This window comes from Tubulanus polymorphus, chromosome 3, assembly GCF_964204645.1.
Source record: "Tubulanus polymorphus chromosome 3, tnTubPoly1.2, whole genome shotgun sequence".
NCBI classification, from domain to species: Eukaryota; Metazoa; Nemertea; class Palaeonemertea; order Tubulaniformes; family Tubulanidae; genus Tubulanus; species Tubulanus polymorphus.
In genome coordinates this window covers 1,016,259-1,033,407 of record NC_134027.1, presented here as the reverse complement: position 1 = coordinate 1,033,407, position 17,149 = coordinate 1,016,259, and the positions used below count along the sequence as shown (strand labels likewise).

The 17,149-nt window shown below is 37.5% G+C and overlaps 2 protein-coding genes across 2 annotated transcripts; both read right to left on the bottom strand.

Moving 5' to 3' along the window:
- Positions 1-3,477: 3,477 nt before the first annotated feature.
- LOC141901121 (FMRFamide receptor-like) lies at positions 3,478-4,518 on the bottom strand. Its single transcript, XM_074788209.1, has one exon. The coding sequence runs from the start codon at positions 4,516-4,518 to the stop codon at positions 3,478-3,480; it is 1,041 nt and encodes a 346-aa protein (XP_074644310.1).
- A 693-nt stretch (positions 4,519-5,211) lies between these two features.
- Positions 5,212-16,703, bottom strand: LOC141901552 (protein tyrosine phosphatase domain-containing protein 1-like). Its single transcript, XM_074788864.1, has 14 exons — positions 16,521-16,703; positions 15,396-15,483; positions 14,214-14,385; positions 12,950-13,030; positions 12,436-12,551; positions 12,329-12,350; positions 11,883-11,989; positions 10,068-10,155; positions 9,897-9,983; positions 9,287-9,383; positions 8,627-9,109; positions 8,393-8,494; positions 7,905-7,988; positions 5,212-7,284 (listed from the first exon to the last, which is right to left on the bottom strand). Exons 2-14 carry the CDS (start codon positions 15,469-15,471, stop codon positions 6,985-6,987), a joined length of 1,815 nt encoding a protein of 604 aa, XP_074644965.1. The 5' UTR covers positions 15,472-15,483; positions 16,521-16,703; the 3' UTR covers positions 5,212-6,984.
- Between the last annotated feature and the right edge of the window lie 446 nt (positions 16,704-17,149).

Below are 17,149 nucleotides of genomic sequence, written 5' to 3'. Positions count from 1 at the left end.
TTTTACGTGGCCGTCGTTTGGTATTCATAAATTGCCCCTCATATTGGCCGTATATCATGATCCGTTCTCATCTATATTTCCCTATTTGGCTTCGAAAATGGCAATCAGTGATATCACTTAAGTTGTTATCGCATTACTGAAATCCTCTTTTTAGCCCCAATTTACAAGTGTAAACTGTAATTTTGATAAGTCCTCAACAAAATTATTGTCACACCTATGGCGACTTAAGCAAGTTTGACTTGTAGTTGAATATTAGCAACCAACTAATTTGGAATCCAACTTGACTGTGGAACTGGGATGAGCAATGTTTCATCAGGAGACTCTGTGAGATCTTCTTGATAATTATAGTACAACGCTTGGACGTCAGGAGTAAAATTCTAGGAAGTTTTTTGAAAGGCTTCGATAAGTTACGCTGAAATTGAGTGCTAGTCAAGTGAAAATTCAACTTGTGTTTGGATTTAATTGTGTTTAATTCGATGTTTTTTCCTTACATTGTTTAATAATCTAATTCTAATTCTGATTATATTTAGTTCTATAACCAATCTAATAACGAGAAGACCATTCTAAGCTCATCTTAGTTCTATAACCAATCTAGTAACTAATAAGGCTAATCTGAAGATATAAGAACGTTTTTGAACCGTGCAACTGGTTGAGTTTTGAATAATTCCTGCGAAGTGTCTTTTTTTTGTTTTTTTCAGTGATATGAATGAATACGGTATTTTCCCGAATGATAATGATGTCGATGATAATTGACTGACCAGGACTTGCATTTTCATATCTTAAATAAGTCTTGAATCAATTCGTTCTGGTCTACTGTTATATACTGCTCCGCGCTACTGTAGAAAATATGTTGTAGATATTTAAAAAAATTGAGTATAAATAATAACATAAAATATTCACATTAAAAAAAAACATTTTGTGATATCAGAGAAAGACGAATAAAGTACCAAGTTTTATGAAAAAAAGAGTTGTTTTTTGCCATAATTGAACATCACATGTGTCGTGTTGGGTGCCATGCAGTCTCCAGATTGTGGCTTGTCAGTAGATGATAAAAGTAAAGAAATGTCAAGTTTGATATTTTTTCATGGTTACAAAAATTAACCTATAAAGTACAATACATCTGTCTTAACGTTTAACTGACTCAACGCCAGGTTTATGCAGCTCCTCTATCTACAACTCTTCATCAGTTCTGTAATTAATAAAGACAGTTTTCTTCTTGAAACTTGATGTGTTTGGGTTTTTAAGTGGATTTCAGAGGCTCAACATTGATTTTCTATCTACTTCTCTATCGACCGTCAAGTGCTGCCACTCTAAAGAACGTTGGCGGTGAACATGTGAACTAACCAGACAACACATATTCCTACTGTGGCATGCGGGTAATGATTTGCTAGAAGCCTAGACTGGGTGCCGGTCTCTACCTTCAGTATTCGACTGCGAATGCATTTAGCGCTGAATTGGACAGGCAACCAGTCTAGCTAAAAGCCAGGACCTGGTAGACGAAATTACATTTTTTGAGTAGACTGGATTCTGAGTTGAGAATCTATGAGTAGAAGAGCTTTCCATTTGAACGGTACCGAGCTAAAAGGAGTTTAGTTTATGTCCAGGCGATCCCGGGCCTTTTAGCAGTGCCACATCTTATGAGAGATAGTCCCGTAAAACTACTAAGAGTCAAATCAAAGCAAAACAAAACAAGTACATCGTCTAAAAACAAGTATATCTTCTAAAAACAAGTACATCGTCTAAAAACAAGTACATCGTCTAAAAACAAGTACATCGTCTAAATGTATCTGAAATTAAGTAGCGATTTCTTTTTCACTCTAATGAAATATATTATAGCCTGCTTTTGCTCTCGATGTCAATACGTAAATAGATTTAAACCCTACAGCAATTTCATAATAGGATAATAAATTGTATCATGCAAAATTGATTTCATTACCATAATATGTCATAAAAATCTGTGTAAAGAATAGAATCGTCATTGCAAAACTGATTACGGTATTTCTTCAATTCACGGGACGTTTTGTCAAATAAGCGAAAATAGAATTATTTTGTCAAATAGGCAGAGAAGAAACAGTTTATGAGATGTTCGACAACACCAGTTACAAGTCTGGGATATATCTATTCCTGTATCTTACTACTATTTTTCCAATTTGTATTTTGATATGTATCAATATAATTCTTATTTCGGTGATATTTTACCGTCGGGTTACTCGACGTTCACAGCTCGATGTAACTGATGAATCGTCTAGAAGGGAAATGAGGGTCTTAAGGATGGTTTTATCAGTAGTTTTATTGTTTATTATTTGTGAAGGGTTTGGTTTTTACCACAGGTTAGCAATATTTACTGTAGATCAGGTATCCATGGTTTTCTAGGTATGAGACAAGTAGCGTTAGGATTTTCTATCATCGATTCATCAGTAAATTTTATCGTGTATTGCGCGACAAATGATAAATTCAGAAAAGTAGCTATTGATATTTCAAAATCTTCGCTTCATAAACGACACAAGCCTTGAACAGATAAGATACATCTGTTGTAACTATTACTGCAATTATTTCTTTTCAAAATATTGTGTTTATCCGTCATCAATATTTTACAACACCTGCTACAAATAAATCAGTATCCTTTGATCTTTATATTATTAATAATTTTCTGGTCATGTGATCAGTAACTAACAATTAATTAATTAAAACTCTTTGATCAAATAGTGAGCACCATCACCTTAACTAATTAACAGGTGATCACTTGACTCTCCTTTGATCTTCACTAATTACTAATTAATTACTGATCACAATTTTCCTTTGATCTTTTCGAAAACAACAGAATAAAAGATTAAAGATTCTTTGATGTTTTCGAATAAAAGTATTTAATTAATGAGTTCAGTAATTAGTGTTTGAGGTTGATGTATAAATATCCGTGATTTATGAATATTTTCAACATTGTAAAATGGAACGTCAAACCGTTAACGACAAGAGCAGCTCCTCCATCTTCCTACAACAGAATTCTATAGACCAGATGAATGTCGATGATACAGTTATGAGTTTACAACGAGTTGAAATGAAGTTTCTTCGAGCAGCTCGTCAAATAGCGATACTGGAGAGGAAAGTTCATCAGTTCAGTGAACGTTATGAACGTATGAAGGAATTGAACACTGGGTACTCGGCGAGGATTCAATGGTTGTCACTCGCCAGTACGAAAGATGCTTTCTATTTGTACGCGCAGAATAAAGCTACCGAAATTCACATGTTAAAACGACATCTCGGCGAAATACTCATCAATGAATCTACTGATTCACCTCATATCAGTGAATCACGCATCTGAATCAAAACACGATTCAACTCGATTCTTAAACGGCACTTTTAAGAGCCAACCTCAATGTCCCAGAAACAGTCAGTCATCTCTAGATTAAACCCAATCTGTTTATATCTCTTCCACTCCCCAAATTCAGTTTTTGAATGGCTTTTTGTCTTGTTCATCAACTACACTCGGTTTCCTAAACGTTTACAACTCAAAAACCAAACTAGAGTTTCTCCAAAACCTCTTCGAATTCCTAAATAAACGAATAAATTTATCATAGCATTGATAGCGTGTAACAACTGCCCCGAATGATACGGGCGATATGTGTATCCATCGGGTAAAACCGCCGGTATAAATGTGTTTATTAAAGACATCCCATATTCAACCATAAATACTACATTCAAAGCTAATATTGTCAGAGTTATTTGTCGTCCTTGTTTACTATTTGTCGAAAGTTCATCTTTGACGTCGATTTGTTGAAGTTTGTGTCTCAGACGAGCCGCCAACCGAACTAAAGCCGCCATATGTACATTACAACCTAAAACAATCAAACCCGGAATAAACTTCAACACTACTTTACCGAATACAAAATCGTAATACAAAGCGTATTCTTTATTCTGAAGCAAGAGTTTCCTTGGCAGAACATATTTACAAGGCTGATCGGGCATCGTAAAGTATGTTTCTAGATCCCAAATTGTCGGTAAATCGAAAATAAAAGTTAGAACCCAAGTCGCGAGAGAAACACGAAATGCATTTCGAATCGTGCAAATATTCCTAGCAGACAGTGGGAATCTAATAGCTACATAACGGTCTAAACTTAATGCGAACAGTAGCCACGAACTGGTGCTCGTCGTCATTTGGAAGATGGCGTCCACGTAAAGATAAACATAACGATAAAACTGTTGATAAATGTGATTGTAGCGAATATATTCGAGCGGAAAGCGTTTAGAAAGCATATTTAACTCGCGTCCGAACAAACCGGTCAGACAGTTTACACAATCAGCTACAGCCAACATCTCCAAATATAGAATACTGCTACCTCTAAGTTTCATCAGATGAATAACGATAAACGCCAGACAGTTTGAGATGATACCGATTGTATAAAGTGTGGCACGTGTAAATGCCATGATCGTCCTGTACGTGAAGATCGCACTCGAACTGTCGCATAACTGACCACAACAGATGAGCGCCGCAGGATCTGATGTTTCATTTACCACCGACATTCTGTCATTTACTATCAGTGTTTGAATGTTTTAGAACTCGATTCGTACTGATGTGCCTACTTCAATCTTCATGTTCGCTTTAGTTTTGAAATACTATAATTATCTTTTGCATGCGTCGTCAAATAATGTGGCGTTGCTTCAGTTTTGAAATACTGGCTGAATACTATAATCATCGTTTGCGTTGTCACATGATGTGTCGTGCACCGCGGTTCGCAGCGACAAAGGCTGTTGTAATTTCTAAAATTGCAGGCGTACATGCTGGTTTAAATAATCACAGGTGTGCATGTTTTAAAGATTTTACAAAAACCCACTTATATGTAGTGGGAGTTTTGTTCACTTGACTTTGGGATACTTGTCCTGTAATTGGTCCTGAGATTGGTGGTCCCGATGCCGAATAGATGACATGGGTGTTCCGGGTTCGAACCCTGTCTATTGATACTAATGTCGAGCGATATACATAATTACACAATGGATAATCAGGGGTGTCTTAGGTTCGACAGTTCTGGTTGTAGACTCTTCTATACTAGCAGCGTGTATCTGAGTGAGGCTCATAATGCATTCTCTGACAAGTGTTAAACTTCAGCGATGCCCTCCGCATCCAGCGGAGAATAGAGATGAAAAAACTAAAACTAGTGAAATCTATTGGAATGAATAATAGTTTGTTTTTATATTTTTACCTGGACGGTATCTTCAGTACGGTTTACATATATATATACAACAATCAACAAAAAATACCTTACAAAATATTTTAAAAATCAAATCATTTTTTGATGGCTTGAATTTAAGTAACTTACTGCAGTAAGACCTACAGTAGATATCTAGAACCGAGTGCAGTATTTGACACGTTGATTGACCTACAGTGGAACCTCGTTTTAACGACCTCAGTTATAACGATTTATCATTCATTCAATTACAAACCTAGAATTTCATCAAAAACGGAAATTTCAAAATTTTTCATTCTGGATATAACAAACTATTGATTATCAGAAACAGATGGTCGGATAAGGTTCGTTGTAACGAGGTTCCATTGTATTTCTAAATAACTCACAAATGTATGTTTTAGTTAACAACTGTGTAACAGAGAGACCACAAACTGCTGTCAACTGCATATTTAACTTTGAATCATGTAAATCTAGACTCAAGAACAATGATTACGGACCTGAGGTCCTTTGGACGTTGAAAAATGTGAAACTGGATGGCTTAACACAGCGGAACCACATGGCAGTAAGGCGGACCACTAACCACACACACAAATATAGTAAAATAATATCTGAATGTCGTTAGAATTAACATGAAACAATCGAATACAACAAACAGAAAAATGCGTGGAACGGAGTCCGAGAAGCACGTCATGAAAAATGTCATCTATAAAAACTGTGTCAAATCAAGGGAGGGAAAAATATTGAGTAAAAACATATTTCTTCCATTTGTTGCATGTATAAATACTGTGTATACAGTTGTAAGCAGAATCAAAAAGACCATGAATTTCTTGCAGAATCTGTAGTTTTAAATATCTGTTTCAAGTTCAACAGTTCTGCAGTTAAAATTTGAGTCAAACTCCACCCAGAGCTGTAGAACTGGTGCCAAACAAATTAAACAGATCAGCAGCTCTACAATTGTGGGTTAAAATTTCTAACTCTTTAAGAGTTGAAATATCGTAAATGAACTGATTCGAACTCAAAATGTGTCAAACTGAACCGAACAACTGACAGTGGAAATGGAACCTCTTCATTTACAACAATATCACATCTTTTTAATACATAGAAATGTCTATCAATGACATTCGTTAACAATCACATATTAAAACACTAAGAATTCAGGTTCCAGTTTCACAACACGTCGTGAAGCTGGGACCTTGAGCAGAAGTTTTATATGTAGCTAGTATAATAAAAGGTAAAGGTGACCCAGACTAGCCAGAAAGTTTACAGAAATTCCCAATCGATGCACGGTCTTCTAATTATTGGTACATTTTGACTGGCAACTAGTTAACATTCAATGTTCTTACCCTGGATTCAATTTCTACCCGTGAACAGTGGAACTGGGCTCTGAACTGTGGAATCAGGTCCGGCACAGTGGAACTGGGCTCTGAACTGTGGAATCAGGTCCGGCACAGTGGAACTGGGCTCTGAACTGTGGAATCAGGTCCGGCACAGTGGAACTGGGCTCTGAACTGTGGAACCATGGCCAGCACAGTGGAACTGGGCTCTGAACTGTTTGATATAGAGCTGATGGATGCACAAATACATTATTACACTTTACACTATATATACAATCAATACACAACAATAATTCAACTTATCTATTTACAAGTTACGAGATTCGATAAAAAACAGGACGAAATCATGTGACTAAACGTAACAAAGCGCTACCTGGTGACTAATAATGACAACAATTGGCACTAGAATAACTTGCATTTGATACTGACGATGAAATTTTGATTATTTTTTCTACCACCGGTAACGGTATTTATTGATTAGTTTCTGAAAGCGAAGCGCGACGTTTCATTTTACGCTGTTGTAATTTCGTCTCGAGAGCGTCGAGGAGCAGGTAGAAAAACTTGATAGTTTTCTGTTGCATTTCAGATTTCATAACGCGGCTCGATTTGGTCAGCGATGGACAGTGGAACGCGTCGCCGCGGTTACCGTAGACGTTCTGTTGCGTTAGAACGGACATTAATCGCATCATGATGGAATCCTCGTGCTCCTCGTCGAGGGGCAATAACCGTGTTACGAAGTTGACTAGATATTCAGTCGTATGTTGACTCGCCTGAAACAAAACAAACATCATTTATGAGAATCTTTTTTTAACGTATTTGAAGAGACGTTTCAAAATCTTTGCTTGGACAAGTTCTACATTCTTTTTGGTTTCTTTTAGAGATTTAATATATTATTTGTTGTTCACAAACACTTGATAATGAAGCTCCAGGGGTCATTTTGTATAGAACAGCATCAATGAATTGATGAAATTAAGCCGGGCGTAGGTCGGCCTTGCGACGGCTCGCGACGATCACGTCGCAACGACTCACCGACCTACGCTACTTTGCAACTACCAGCGCAGGTTGCGACTGGCAGCGACGCCAGTCGCAATGAGTCGCACATGTTCTACTTTCTGCGACGCAACCGTCGCAACCGATCTATGCGCTCTTGCAACTGGCAGCAACTAGTCGCACACAGTCGCTGGAAATCACATCGCAACAGACTTACCCCCCAACTTGTGACGCAACGGCTTTAGTCCCTAGATTTCTACTCGGTGCCGAAACAAAAGATAATTTCAACTTCTAAGTGGAAATACCGAGCGTTGTTTATTGGTCAATACAAATAAACAGAATGTCTACCTGAACCGGACGCGAAACTGTACAGTGGCTCCACCTGGTGGTGGATACTTACTCTTTCTAAACGTTGAATTCCGGCTAATGGTTCATCGACGTGAGCAGAAATTAGATTCAGATCCTGAAAACTGATAATCGGTTCCTAAAAAACAAATCAGAATATCTTTAAAATAAAATATCGCTTCCTTCACGGAGTATCATTTCATCCCGAGTTTGAAAAGTCCTGAAAAATGTCCGAACTAAGAAAGAAAGTCGTGACATTTCGACAACAATATACGCCATTTTCAGAATTGATTTGATACGCAAGAACAGTAAAAGTTACAGTAAAGTTACTAAGTAATTCCTGGTAGCAACTAGAATACCTCATCAATGATTTCGAACTTAAATCCGTTTAAAAATGGCTCATTGAGTCAAAACATCAAACTAAACTCCTTTTCAATTGTACAGCTAGGTTTTTTCTCAATTGAAATATACACGGTGACTAAAGTCGATCGAAACCGAGCTAATGTCTAAAACTTGTAAACCGTTGAAATGTTTAAGACTTACCCGTAGTTGATCTAACCAATCCCAGATTAGTAAACTCAAAACGGACGGATTGTTTTCATGAGATAGCGTCTGCCATGCGCTGTCACACGTGTTTAAAGAGATCTACAACAGATAATTAAACTCCGGTTTACAGTTTACAATTGTTTCTACGATGATGAACCGGGATGCAGAGGTTTGGTAACCAGTCCCGTAGTCATGGAACCGGGTCCTGTTTCTGAATCGGATGAAACTTACTTTATAATCGTGCACTATTTGTTTAACGTCATCGGTATGATTCACGGTAACTAAACTACGAATCACCGACTCGATTCCTGCCGATTCCGGATCGCTAGATTCATCGCCGTCGTCATCCGTACGTAATCCATCCTCGTCCGTGTTTTTATCATCGCCAAAACTCGACCCGGTATCGCTTTCGTCGTTCAAGGTCAAATTCGCCGATAGTTTATAAATATCGTTCGTCGAACCGGCGCGTCCCGTCGCCGTCGGTAACGGTAACAATGAGTTATTATCGGAGTCAGCCGAGCTGAGTTTGTCATCGCAGCTCTGAGCGCGTTTTAACCCGTTCATCATCGTCGCCCCCGACGACGGCGAATTGTTGAAAGCTTTCGGAGCCACCTCTCGAATCAGTTTCAACGTATCGCTGTCGTTAGCGTGAGATTTCAACCGGCGCCCTCTATGAGCCAGTTCGAGCAGACGTTCGCAGCAGACGTAGATTATCTGTCGAAAAAAAAAAATCAATAATCATTATCAAGATGAGAAATAAACTGGAGATCGATGTATTATAAAACTGAAGCTTATAACCTAATTTATACAAATCTAGGAGATAAAAAATGAAGACGTTTTGGATTCATATTGTTCACGTGTGAGAGTGTCGGCTGTTCTGATCGACCGTACCTTTGGAATGTGTTTCAGCCGTCGAGCTTCAAATCCATGTAACATGTGTTTCTGTCTCATTAGATACTGGTACAACGTAAAATCATCAGTAGCACAACTAAAAACAATAACAACAATTTCATTTGTTAATTCGTCACACGGTCAAAATAGGGACTCATCGCATCAGTCTGGATTCTGACACTAGATCTGGGGCCAGTTGCACAGTCGTGACTTAAGTCCAAAAGTGGTCTTAAATCTTATGACTGGTCTCAAGTTGTTAGATTGGCTATAGAACTAAGTTGGTCTTAGACTGGTCTTAAGTCTAAGCCATGACTATGCAACCAGCCCCTGGAGCCAAGTTGCACAGTCTAGGCTTTAGATTTGAGACCAACTTAGTTCTAGAACCAATAAAACAACTCAAGACCAGTCTAAATATCTAAGACCACTTTTAGACTTTAGTTAGACTTAGGGTCATTATCTAAGACTGCTGTTGGGCTGTTGAACTTACTTCTGGCATTGTAACCTTGATTCGTGAAATATGCCATGGTTGAATAATGGACTGTCGATTTCATGACTAAAGTTTCAAAAACTTACAGCACCATCAGGAACGAGAGCCAGTTCAGATACTTACTCGGAATAAATTATCCGAAATGGTTTTAAATAAATTCCATAAGCTTTTATCGCATCTATTTGTCTCTTTGTTTGTATTGCCCCTTTCCTAAAAATGATACAACAGATTCATAAACAAATCATAGTTCGATCCATCAATCGATAATCAAATCTTTGAAATCGATATTTCTACCTTTTTGTTCGAATGTATTGAATAGCTTCACCTGCGGACATACGATTATTGAATATCAAATAAACCGCTATCAAAACTCCCGTCCGTCCTGAAATATCACAAAATTCAATTTTCAAAATCTCGCTACATATTTTACCAGCTTTAAGCAAAATTATGTTCGTAATTCTTCAAACTCGTGTACAAGAATTTAACCATCTTTGATAATAGACAACCAACTTTTATAAAGAAACAATCCGTAAGAATCAGTTAAGACAAAATCCAAACTCAGTTATTTTCTAATGTTTCGGACGGAAAGTAAAAATTCAGATTTCAAATAAACTCTCTTAAATCAACTGGAAATCTTGGGTAAACATAGGTTTGTTCTTGAAAATGTGGGTTTTGGTTCCTACAACTTAAAACTGCCATCGGTCTAACATATTTAGACAAAATGCCTTTTATATCAAAACCTGACCTAAGATGGTTTTGATTGAGGAGATTTTGCTGTTGTATCAGAGATATTAACAGACACTATGGATATTTATACAGCAACCTCAAACATTAATTACTGGTAAACGCATTATTTCTTTTCAAAATATTGTGTTGATCAGTCATCAATATTTACAACACCTGTTACAAATAAATCAGTATCCTTTGATCTTTGAATAATGAATAGTATTCTGGTCATGATCAGTTACTAGTAATTAATTAAGTACAACCCTTTGATCAAACAGTGAATATGATCACCTTAACTAATTAACACGTGATCCTTTTGGTCTCCTTTGATCTTCACTAATTACAAATTAATTACTGATCACAATTTTCCTTTGATCTTTTCGAAAACAACATAATAAAAGATTAAAGATTCTTTGATGTTTTCGAATAAAAGTATTTAATTAATGAGTTCACTAATTAGTGTTTGAGGTTGATGTATAAATATCCGTGATTTATGAATATTTTCAACATTGTAAAATGGAACGTCAAACCGTTAACGACAAGAGCAGCTCCTCCATCTTCCTACAACAGAATTCTATAGACCAGATGAATGTCGATGATACAGTTATGAGTTTACAACGAGTTGAAATGAAGTTTCTTCGAGCAGCTCGTCAAATAGCGATACTGGAGAGGAAAGTTCATCAGTTCAGTGAACGTTATGAACGTATGAAGGAATTGAACACCGGGTACTCGGCGAGGATTCAATGGTTGTCACTCGCCAGTACGAAAGATGCTTTCTATTTGTACGCGCAGAATAAAGCTACCGAAATTCACATGTTAAAACGACATCTCGGCGAAATACTCATCAATGAATCTACTGATTCACCTCATATCAGTGAATCACGCATCTGAATCAAAACACGATTCAACTCGATTCTTAAACGGCACTTTTAAGAGCCAACCTCAATGTCCCAGAAACAGTCAGTCATCTCTAGATTAAACCCAATCTGTTTATATCTCTGACATGAAGAGAAAATCTCCTTAAATCAAAACCATTTTTGGTGAGATTTTGATAATAGGACAAATAACATTAATCTTGAGTTTTAGTCTTTAGTTGTAGAACCCATGATCCTAAAAAGAACAAACTTACATATTTTCTTAGTTGTTCAATTCCAAAGATAATCATTTCCAATCTGATTTCAAGAGATTGGTTGTCAAGACAAAATTATCAACTTTAAAAAGAAAGGTAATCTTGCAACACTGACAAAAATCTAATTTCATTCAGCAAAAGACTGGCAATATTTGACACTGAGTTTATCTAAAGTAATTTCAATATTATTGAATTTCTCCACCCATTACAAGTTACTGCTGATTTCACGTTTCAGGTGGTAGGTGGTAACTCACCTAGACCGGCGTGACAATGAATCGCTACTTTGCCTTCAGAAACAGCGAACTGCATGACTCTAACCATATCGAGCAATGTATCAGGATTAGCTACTCCGTAATCAGGCCTACAAATCCACAAATATTCTTAATGAGTCTTCTTGGATCAGGGATCCGTTCCACAGTTGTGAGTTAACTCATTTCAACTCAAAAGTCAACTCCAACTCTCAACTGTGGAAACAAATCCTGGGGCTGGTTGCATAGTCATGGCTTAGACTTAAGACTAGTCTAAGACCAACTTAGTTGTATAGCCAATCTAAGAATTCAAGACCGGTCTTATGATTTAAGACCACTTTTGGACTGAAGTCATGACTGTGCAACAAGCCCCCGAAGTTTTATTTGACTTGTTCGGCAAATAGTCGTTAATTCTCTAAACAACGGCGGTTTTCAGTAAGTAAAATACTTACCAACCAAAATTGTAGAAGAAAACTGAAAAATAGAACAGAAAATAAAATCATAAATCTTTTCTATTTTTATAAAAAAAGAATGTAATTTCCAGATGTAAACCACTGACTTCCTTCGTCCATGAAGTCCTCGATGTTATAAGAGAATCCGGATAGTTCTAAAGGGTCACCGCAGTTAAAATGTTCACCAGGAGTTTGTAGATTGATTATTGAACTGATTCCAGCTCTACGTGAAAAAAACAAAAACAAAATTCACATAAAAACGTTTTTAAGATTCAAATTAACGAAAATCACTGGTGCATAGCTTCATAGATTTAATTCGAAATTATCTATTTAACTTTGAATCTGAGTGAGACCTTTGAGACCGAGTGCGCAGCTACACGCGCAGCTTAGGAGCAATCTGATTGGTGCCGCAAGTTTTCGTGCAGCAAAGCTGCGCATGTACCTGCGCACCCGGTCTAGTGTGGCAGGGGTTCGTACCGTGGCTGAGAATAGCGATGCCATCAGGTTCGAATCCCTGACGTGGGAGGATGTTAGGATATAGGCCTAGTCGAAACGTTGAATAAACATTTTAGCTTCAGGAAACATCTCGGGATCAAAGTGTTTCATGAATGTTTCACTTACTCTTTAAACTGTTTAATGATATCATATTCTTTCATTAATCTCGTACTCGGTCGCGACATCGCCAAAATATTCTCAGTCACCCTGAAAAAATCAACCACACGTTTTAACACTCTGAATTTACCGGGATTTTGAAAAAAAAACCTGGGGCCTTTTTAATGAAATATGCGCGAATGTCCTTGGTCCAGTAGCTCAAAAGTTAACCATCAGAGGCCGGTTCCATAGTAAAGACTTAAGACCAAAAGTGGTCTTTAATCTTAAAACTGGTCTAAAGTTGTTCATGTGGCTATAGAACTAAGTTTGTATTTGGCCTTTGTCTAAGCCATGACTATGGAACGGGCCTCAGATAGTTGACATAGAGTTGCCCAAGTTGAACTCGGGGCCACTTATATTTGACTTGTTTTTTCCCGGATATACACGTTTTTCCCTGACTTGATCTGCTCTGAGTCCAATCAACAACATCCAACATAAACCGAAACTGTTTGATTTTATGCGCGATTTCGAAATAAATTTCCCTGAATTTTAGCTTTTTTGCCCGACTTTATCAAAGAAAAGAAATTTCCCTGACTATTCCAGGTAAGTGGTGCCACCCAGTCCCGGGAACTTCCTCTATTCTCACTTGTTGTGTCGCAATTAATTAGATTTTATTGATCCGATTACACGTAACCACGGTAACGCACATGGATATAATTCATAACGATACACGTGCGATGATGATAAAAATGTAAGTTTACTCTGTTCTATTTATAGAGGAGGCGCTGAAACTGAACTACAGGTGCTGAAACTGAACTGCAGGCGCTGAAACTGAACTGCAGGCGCTGAAACTGAACTGGAGGTGACACGGTATCCATGACAATAATACAAACGGGCAATTCAGAAATAACTTTCAAATTATCACCTGTCCACTATTAGATTCTATTTATAGAGGAGGCGCTGAAACTGAAGTGCAGGTGCTGAGACTACATAAGAATCTACAGCATCCTGGGGCCAGTTGCACAGTCGCGACTTAGTCCAAAAGTGATCTTAAATCTTAAGACTGGTCTTAAGTGGTTAGATTAGCTATAGAACTATGTTGGTGTTAGACTGGTCTTAAGTCTAAGCCATGACTATGCAACTGGTCCGCATCCAATGCCTAGATTTAAGACCATTCTAAGACCAGCTTCAGTTCTAATACAAATCTAACAACTCGAGACATCAGTCAAATCATAACTTAGACAGTTATAAATCAAGCTCAGAGATTCTCGTATGAAATGTTTTTATAACTCACCAACTCGAATAGAGACCTTTAATAGTCATCTGTTCGTCGGTATAATATCCCGGTGGGTCGCAGTATTTACACGTTTTACCCCCGCAGAACATTGCGCACAGCGTCTCCTCAGGAATATTCTTACGTAATTTCTCTGAGAGTTTTCCATATTTCGCTTTCGGTTTTTTCTTGGCTGCAATCGACAGATAAGAGGGAGAATAATAACTTGTTTAATTCTGCAAAAACTTGTTGCTGAAGTCTCTTTATTTAGAAAACTTTTAAAGAATCTTCGAAGACATTTTATTTTCAGATGAGAACTACCAATTTACAAGCATTAGTTTGGGCTAAAAGAAAATTGATACCTTGTTTCTCATTTCTGCTGAGCTGGCTGCTATAGAAGTGACCCCCGACCGATTAGGAGAAACGAGGTATCATTCTATTTTAGCGTTTATCATCATACTGATTTTTTAAAGCTCAATATAATGAAAGGATGACGTCAGCGATTCGTCAATTTTTTCTAAGTACGAGAAAAATTCCTTTTTCTACGAAAAAAATAAAATTCTTTGTCTTTTAATGGACGCAGAATTTTCTCGAACTTAGAGACCACATCAATTATCATCCATGGAAATAAATCTTTACGCATCGACTACCATTATAGTAACAATGAGAAACCATGGCAATAACTGACTGATTTGAAAACATTCCCAGGGATTATTTTGCCCGCACATCCATGAAACAGTATCCAGTATTTTTGGTATCACCGATAGATTCATTCAAAGCCAACATTTCCTTCGGATCCATAAACTCAGCAGGAATCAATGAATTTCAATATTATTAGACTAACTGGAATCAATATTTTGCGATGTACACATGAACTACAAGCTGATCTCGCAGGAGAGAGTTGTCAAGTCAACGCAAGAATGAGAGACGACTGTCTTTGTGCGAATCACAGGAAATCAATCACTAAACAATAAATGATAATTATATTGAAAATTTAAAATCCCGTTAGCAAACATTTATAATATGTGCACATATCCATGGAGGGTTCAATAACTGGCCACTACTCACTGCGTAGGCCTATATGATGCTTAAAATTGTGTACAGGAAAAAGAGGAGAGAGAATGGAGGGATGAGAGAGGTTTGGGGGTTTCTAATTTAGAATGAATACCAGTGAAATAAACGGAGGGATGAAATTGAACCTACCTAAAACTGCTTTAACTCCATCAGATTCCCAATCAATATCCTCTAATACGTAACTATTAATATCCACGTAAGACATTTTAAATCACATCTGAAAATATACATCACAATCTAATAAAAACATTGATCTCAAAATGAGCAATGAAATATCCGATCTGATTAGAGTAGAGAGGCACGTCTGCCGAATTTCAAAGTACCACTCAAGTCCTGTCCACTACTAAAATTCACTACTTGATTCTTTTATTTTTTGTCTAAGCTATTGACTATGATTCCCAAAACCTTCCTGTGATGATTTTTTGGGAAGGGAACGAAAGTGCAATAATAAGTCAACTTCCTTCTCTCCTGCTGCTGCTGCTGGCTCCAGTCACACAGCAGTGTAGTTAGTTGGTTAGCTAATCATTGGTGGTAAGCTTTTATAATCGGATGGGCTTCCAATTGCGAAACTAAACCACCACAGAGAACAGACAGGGCCAATTCTAGTTGACTAGTGGTCGGAACTAACAACTGAATGCACTCAATTTCCAAACTATTTCCAGAATATAAAAGTTCTGACTAACTAAAATTCGGTTTCACTTAGTTCGACTATATTCGACTATCTCAGATAGCCCTAACCGAAGTTGACCCCGGTTACTGACTAACAACAACAGTTGAATACAGCGCTTTTTTATTTAAATCAAACGAAGTGGATATTTAACCATATACGGCAAAGTATTTACTTCCGCTATTCAACCGTACATTATTACTATAGTATTAACTATAAAAGTAACAATAAAATCCTTTTATTGGGTTAAGGTTTATGGTTTCGATAGGGTTAGTGTCGAGAGGGTGAGAAGAGGGTCCAAAGGGTTCCGTTTTACCCCTAGAGATAGGATTAGGGTAAGGTGAGGTACTATAGATAGTTAAAAACATTCGGTTGGTTTTCAGCGAGCTCTGTGGTCTAGTGGTATGATGCTGCGCTAGTCATTTACTGGCCCGATGTATGGTAAAATAGCGGAAATAAATACTCAGCCGTAAACGGTTGAATATCTACTGCGTATTGACGTAGACACAGACAGGCCCAACCAGCAACATCAACAAACAAACAACTTGACTGGACAAGGGCAAGCCCAAAAAAACGAAACTTCTTACCAGCAGAAGAGGCAGAAATTCATATATAAAACTCCTCATCAAAAATTGTTCACTGTTGTTGTATCATATTGATGCTTTCAGCCGGCGACTGGGCGCGTGTGTAAAACCAGAAAACACTTCTCACCGCACGTTCATCATCATCACCGTTTAACAAACCAGGAAGAGAAGTATTTATTTACAAATCAAAACCATTAACTGTAGTAACTGTAGTGCGTTAGAGACTCGGCTTACGTGTTAAACACTTCAACCCGAGACTTCTCACGGCTCATCTCCAACAGACACGCTCAAAAACAAAACTATACATTCTAACGACGAAATGTCGACTCACACCTACACTAGACCCGCAGGCGCAGTGCCACGGTTGTTAACATAATGAGGGGAAAACTAAACCAACTACGATTCAACCAGGAATCTCAATTTCACTTTCACTCATTAAGACAGTTTATAATTGAATTCTGGACATTTCAGAACTGCTAACTTTATAGTCTTTAAAAACAACAAGAAACGAAATTCTTTAATGGACTTTCCTAAAATTCGTGTCAATTTTACCATAACCTTAACAGACCCGGCCGGCGCTGTTTACAAATTTTATCATATCTAACAAAAATGACCCGGCTGCTGCGCCGCGA